At 39.6% G+C, this 7,391-nt stretch overlaps 1 protein-coding gene across 2 annotated transcripts in view; it reads right to left on the bottom strand.

Annotated features, from left to right (window-relative positions):
- Positions 1 to 7,391, bottom strand: part of XPO6 (exportin 6) — a 118,437-nt gene that overhangs the window by 61,068 nt on the left and 49,978 nt on the right. For both annotated transcript variants that reach the window (XM_036992127.2, XM_073215361.1), the window contains exons 5-6: positions 6,212 to 6,371; positions 4,237 to 4,314 (exon numbers count right to left, since the gene is read on the bottom strand). In XM_036992127.2, coding sequence (XP_036848022.1) covers positions 4,237 to 4,314; positions 6,212 to 6,371 — 238 coding nt within the window. The remainder of the gene's footprint in view (positions 1 to 4,236; positions 4,315 to 6,211; positions 6,372 to 7,391) is intronic.

Genomic DNA, 7,391 nt, shown 5'->3' with positions numbered 1-7,391 from the left:
GTGTTCACTCCTCCTGTTAGGTTAACCAAAATATTTCTCCACACTGCCCAATATCCCCTGCCAGGCAAAACTGATCTGATGTAGCCTCAGTCCAGTAAAGTAGAGAGAAACTCTATTCAAGGAGCCCTTAGGAAGAGAAAATGAGATCATAGAAGCTGTAAGTAATCCTCCCAAGTCCCATTTTTCTATAGGCCATTTATTAAGGAATACAGGAAAAGATTGCAAGTGCACAAATATTTGCAATTTGCAAAGAGCTTGGGAGAAATGAGAAAGGTATAAATTAGTCTCAATCAATTCATGCTACTCTATCTTCACCCTGAAAAACTTTCTATAACCAGAGTATGTATAGATCTATATTTGAAATTATATGCCATGCAGATGAAAGATACAGTCCTTTATCCAATAAGGGGTATCAGACTCAAAACATATAAAGAACTCACATGTGTCAACACCCAAAAAACAAATAACCCGATTAAAAAATGGGCAGAGGACCTGAACAGATACTTCTCCAAAGAAGAAATACAAATGACCAAAAAGCACATGAAGAGATGTTCCACATTGCTAATCATCACAGAAATGCAAATAAAAACCACAATGAAATATCACCTCACACCAGTTAGGATGGCCACTCTCTACAACACCAGAAACAACAAATACTGGCAAGGATGCGGAGAAAGGGGAACCCTCCTCTACTGTTGGTGGGAATGCAAATTGGTTCAACCACTGTGGAAAGCAATAGGGAGATTCCTCAAAAAACTACAAATAGAAATACCATTTGATCCAGGAATTCCACTCCTAGGAATTTACCCAAAGAAAACAAGACACCTGATTCAAAAAGATATGTGCATCCTCATGCTTCCTGCTGCCCTATTTACAACAGCCAAGATATGGAAGCAACCTAAATGTCCATCAATAGATGAATGGATAAAGAAGATGTGGTACATACACACAATGGAATATTATTCAGCCATAAAAAGAAAAGAAATCTTGCCATTTGCAACAACATAGATGGAGCTAGAGGGTATTATGCTCAGTGAAATAAGCCAGGCAGAGAAAGATGAATACCAAATGATTTCACTCATTTGTGGAGTATAAAAACAAAGCAAAACAGAAAGAATAAAAAAAAATCAGTAGTCACATAGACACCAAGAAGGGACTAGTGGTTATTACCAAAGGGGAAGGGTTGGGGAGGGTAGGAGGAGGGAGGACGGGATTAAGGGGTGCTAAAATTTGCAATCACAGCATAGGTAGGTCACTGGGACAGCAGTAGAGCACGAAGGATACAATTAATGACTCTATAACATCTTACTATGCTGATAGACAGTGACTGCAATGGAGGGTGGTCTTGATAATATGGGTGAATGATGAACCACTGTTTTGTGTATGTGAAACCAACATAAGATTGTTTATCAATGATACTTTAACTTAAAAAAAAAAGATCAGTCCCTTAATTTTCATTGCAGAACAACCAAAGCTAACTCAGAATGGCAGTGTTTATATAATTTCATTTTGTTCATTTTTTTTCCATTTGTCTGAGTAAAAAGATGTGAGGACAAGAGGAAACTATGGTTGCACAAGTGCAGGGGGAAGCAACTACCACAGAGGCAGCCATGTCTTCCCTCATTTCATCCTCAGACATCTACAGAGACTCTACACTAGGGGGAGGAGGTGGACAGCAGTGACGTGAGTAAACAACACAGCAAACTTAGGACAAAGACAGTGTGCCCAGACTTGGGTTAAATGGGTTCACACCCTTGTTCCACCACTTACTGGCCATGTGACCTCTGGCAAGTTATCCACTATGAGCCCCAGTTTCCTAGTTTGTAAATGAGTGATAAACCATCATCTACTTCACAGGACTCTAGTCCAGTGAGGTGAGTTTAGGAGATAAGGCAACAAAATTTGGGGAACTATTCTGAGAAATGAACCATATGCACCCTTCAAACTTTTTCTATATCCAAACTAGTTTCCTGGACTTTGTTCTGTCAAAGTGATCAGATAAAAAATAACATTACAAAAGAGTGAGGAAAGAGGCCAAAAATGCCTAGAGGGCTAAGTCTGACAGGAGGCTGTATGGGGATTCATGCAGGGTGGGGACACCCAGGCAAGGACTACAGAAAGAGGGTGTTTAGAAATTATCTGGCTTACAAACTGGACCTAAAGTTTCTCAGAATGAATTCCTTCCATAAAACTGAGCTTATGGTCAAAAAAGCTAAATAATTTTCTCTGAGTTTTCCAGCTTAACTTGGTGTCTTAAATGCACAAAGGCAGTTGAGCAAAAGCACCAAAATGTTGATTAAATCAGCAGCAGCATCCAAATAATGAAGCAAGAACTGATGACTTCACCTGCAACTGTCATCAAGAGGGAAAAAGCATAACAAATGACCATGCAATTCTACTTGTTTCAAAAGGGGAAGTATATCAGCTTAAAAGCTTACTTAACTCCCAAAGCTCCCCCAGTCTCAATTTATTTTGCTTTTTGTCAAATACTAAAGGTCAAGACTTCAAAATTTTTAAGTAGTGTCTAAAAGGAAATTCTCAAGAAGCATGCACCATATTTTTAGGTTTTATTTCTAAGGAAATGTGAAGTTAGTCCTTATTTTAATTCACCTATCTTCATTAACAAAACCTAGGCAACACATGAAGGAGGCAAACATATTTTTTTATCTGTAATATCAGACATTCTCTAACCTGGCCTCCAGGAAAATAAGTCTATCAAAGTATAAACTAAGTTTATACTTAGCCTCAGTTAGCTCAGAACATGTACTGAATGAATCCAAACAGCTTCTGGTATTGGAAAATGATCTGAGAAAAACAAGTTTTACTGGAGGAAACCTGTTGCTGCTAACTTAAACTGGATGCTAAGCTCACATTCCAACTATCTAAACACAAACCTAATGCAAAAGAACTAATCTTTGCAAACTATGGTTTAAATGAAATGATTTCAAAATCAGACAAACTACAAGAGATTCCAAGGTGTACATACACACTCCTAAAATCAAATCTCTGCATCATTTGCAATTTTTTTCTTAACCATTTATGTATGGCAAAATATAAATCTGCTGAGTCACCTCAAATACCCATCTTGAAAAAGAAGGTTCACTACCAAGCACAAATAAAGTTCAATTTCCTGTGGGCTTTTAATATACTCTAGACTCTGTAATAGTTTTCTATTTAAGAAGTATGACAAAAGAGTATCAGTTTTTAATCCAAATATAAGTGGTCCTCAAAACATCATGACATACTTTCAATTCTACAGTAAACTGTAAGAATTTCAACTTCCACATACTAACAACAGGCTGTATAAAACAGCTTGGGCTTAGAGAGATGTCTGATTTCAACAACCCATTTCCTTGGGGTGGAGGAAAAAGATGTGGCAATATTTCTCATTAGCCACATCAACCTTTACAATAGAGGAAGAAATATGTACCTACTCATAGGACGTACTCTACTTGAAAAGCATTTGCGATCATTCAGTGTAAACAGAAGCATTTAGAAACTAAAAGTTCCTTCTCAGACACAATTTCCTCTTTCCATCCATCCTTGAAAGCCATTTTTAGGTGAACTGCACTGACTTTTGAAAAAGATATTAATATAACTGTGGACCACAACTAGCCACCAGTTAACTATTTAATGGCCACTGCAAATATGTGTGTGCTTTAGCATATTATTCTCAACTGATATAAAGTCAACAGTGATTACTCTACACCAGTCTGCCATCTGTCCAGGCCAGCAAGACTTATCCCTGGGCCCAGTGGGGAAGAAAGCACTCCACAGTCCCACATCCCCTCTACTCAGCTGCCAACCAAATCCTGAGCCCCTGAGCCCTGCACAACTGCAAGGCAGACCTTGTAAGCCCACAGGCTCATACCAACCTCAGCAAGAGCAATACAGCCATGAAATTTGAGAAAAAGGGAAAAACAAAATAGGAGGGACAGCAGTTACAAACTCAGGGGAGGGGATGGCAGTGGATAACAGAAGATCAAAGGTGCCATCTTCCTGATGGGCAAGGAAGAAACAAAAACACATTGTTCAAAATATTATATTAGAAAGTACAAGTACTTAACAAGGAACTAAGAAAAGCTAGGTACTCAGAAAACATGGGCAGAAAAGCCAAAAATAGATTAAGGAAGAATGAGCATCTGTATCTTGCACAGTGTCAAGCAACTACTACCCTGCTGAGACCCCCAACTGCATTTACAAAGAGAAACAGAAGGATGTGGTGGCAGACCATACCATTTTCTCCTGAGGTTGGGGATGGTGGTGGGGTGGCTGCTGTAACACTGTGTTTGTCCCAGACAGTTTCCAAGATACCTACCAAGAAAGGAGAAACTGAGTTTAAGACAAAAATAAAGTCCATCACATGAAAACCAGATTTAGAAAGACAATTTATTGATATCTTTGATCAAACGTCAGTATTTAAACATCCCTTTCTCAACTGTATGTCCAATTTGTTCTTGGACAACACCACTTGGTATTCTAAACTCTATTATCCTTCCCTACAAACCTGCTGCTAACCCTCTCTGCACCCAGGATGCAGCACCATCCCCCACAATCCTGCATCTGGCCTCTGCTCTCCCCATCTGCCTCACCCTCACCCTGCACGCAAGGCTTTATCATGCTGAGCTGTCTACTGTTCCTTCACCATGTGTCCTTCTCTTTATCACCCTCTGACCTGCTCTCCTCCCCACAAATCCCAACTTGACCTTTTCCCCAGACAAACTGCTACCTGTCTGTCCCTCAGAATGCCACTCAGCTGTCATCTTCTCCAGAAGGTCCTCCGGCCTGTTGGGTTCTGCTTGCACATAAAACCTGCCTCCACTCTCTTTAACACATCAGTTTTTTATAACTATCTCTCTTTCTTTCCCCCCGACTATAGCATGCATTACTAGAGGAGGGACTGTACTGTATCTTTTTTTGTATCTCCTTATAGAACCTGGCATATAAGATAATCATAAAAGTATTTGAAAATACTTTGTTCTCAAGACATTCAATATTATAACATGGATAAACCTTGAAAATCTCATGCTAAGGACAAGAAGCCAGATACAAAAGGTCATGTATTGTATGATTTCACTTTTGTGAAAAGTCCAAATGGTAAAATCCAGAGAGACAGATAGATTAGTGGTTGCCAGAGTTTGGGAGGATGTTCAGGAATTAGATGGTGATACCTGCACAACCTTGTGAATATATTAAAAACCACCAAGTCATTACACTTTAATATGCTAGATCCTATGACATGTGAATCATATCTCAAATTTTAAAGTGTTAGATATCCACATAGTAGGACAGAGAGGTATCAGACCTGGCCCATAATGCCAGAAATTTAACATCTAGGTGAGGGTGTCAGTGTGTTTCAAATGAATAAATGCTCTGAGGTTTGGGTTTCCCAAGGGCTATGAAGAAGGACAGGGTACAAGTGACAAGTTTACTTTCAACTGTGCATTCTTAGTGGCCAATTTTAAGTGCCCACACCACATCAAGCACTTTTGTAACAGATACAAAAGGAAAAGTTCCTGGACATCCAAGAAGAACCCTAGTAGAGGAAGTGGAGATGAACTCTTCTTTTCACTACAACATTCCCTCCCCAAGCAGCCCAGGCTCCTGGCACGCCTCTTCACGGCGTGCACTGAGACCACAGCCCACATGGCCCAGGGGCTCCACTCCTTCCCACCCTCCAGCCTCATTCTGTAGCTTGCTCTTGGTTTAGTCATACTCTTCACACCTGTCAAAAGGCTCTACTCAGACAGACAAGCTGACGAAGACAATGCTACATACAACTACAATCTAGTGCATAGGGAGCACACCTTGGCTCACTTCCCTCCGCAGAATTTGAAATTTTCACATCTTCCTACTCCTCCTATTTCTCCTCATCTTAAATTCAGGTTATTTGAAATAAACTGCTTACCACCCACCTTACTTAGAATGCCATAATTGGCATTGTAATCACATTTCCTGTGACCTGATCTGTATCATTAATCAGTTGTAGTAAGGACCAATTAATGAAAGACTATAAGGAAAATCAAAACATTTGTTGAGGTCCTGCCATGTGTTAGACACTGCTAGGTGTTAGAATACAGCACCACATTTTTCTTGTTTTCACGCTTAATCTCAATAACAGCTCCAACGACTGCTTAAACCTTACAGGCGCCAGACCTGAGCTCCGGGCACCTGCAGCCAGCCCAACTTTCCACACGGCCCAACGGCTCACCTGTCAGCAGCCCAAGCACCGTCTGCACCTGGTCCAGCAGCAGCTTCCGCAGCTCCTCCTTCCGAGCCACACTGAGGTCCTCACGGGGACAAGCCAGCTCTTCTGAAGTTGTCTTCAACATGATGAGCCCAAGGGGAGTTGTCACAGGGGACTGGATCAACTGCCGGGAAAAAGTAAGTTCTGAGCAGACCATTTGGCTAATTAAGTACAAAGAGGACAGAGTAACAATAATCTGTGAAGTGCCTTTGTGTGTTTAATCTCACACAAAAGGTTATATACATCCATGCTTTAGAAAAATGCCTTAGAGTACATCTATGTGCCCTTTTTAATCAAAGTATAGTCTCATCTTATTTTCAAGACAAAATTCTAACCATGAACTTACACAGCAAAGCTCTTTTATACCTTACACCACAATTTTTATACATGTTCAGGTTCCCAACAGAGTCTCGGTTACTGTGCCCAGGTTAATGTATTAGTGACTAAGATATGTGTAATCCAATTTTTGATACATTTTTCAACATGCAGGTGTTAAATCAACTATATATTTCTATATTTCTAAGCTTTGCATACTTAATAAAAGTTTGATATTAAACATGTGGCAGAGGAAAAACGTGCATACAGGTCGTTAAACTACAACTACAGATATGGTTTTGCAACTACCTATGCAGCAAATTAATTTTTCTAATTGCTTTTCTATCACCTGCAATATCCACCATACCAGAAAAACATTCCTTAAGAGACAGAAAAAAAGGTCTATCTTCAACAGAAAAACACACTACGTGTATCTTTCTAATCAGTTTCACAAAATTCAAAGCATTATTATTACATTTTTCAGTTTCCAAAAATTTAGAGAGTTGCCACTAAAATTCTGTTGAATTATATGCTACAACCTCTAAAAGAGCAAACAACTTAAGGAACACATGACTTTTTAAAGGATAATAATTAATAAATGTAGTTCATTCCCTGATACAAAGTTTTTTATTACTCCATCTACGAAATATAAGCCTTAGGGCAGAGGACACCAGGGAATGCACCCAGATAGAACATATATTCTCTACTTCAAGAAACACTGGGCACCTTCCTGTCTACTGAAAACAGCTCTTCTCATTGCAGGCCAAGGGAAAGCTCATCCTCAAAGAGTAGGAGAAGTCCTCAATAATGGCAACTCGCAATAGATTCA

Source organism: Manis javanica, chromosome 10 (assembly GCF_040802235.1).
Source record: "Manis javanica isolate MJ-LG chromosome 10, MJ_LKY, whole genome shotgun sequence".
Classification (NCBI taxonomy): Eukaryota; Metazoa; Chordata; class Mammalia; order Pholidota; family Manidae; genus Manis; species Manis javanica.
This window is presented reverse-complemented; position numbering and strand designations above follow the sequence as displayed.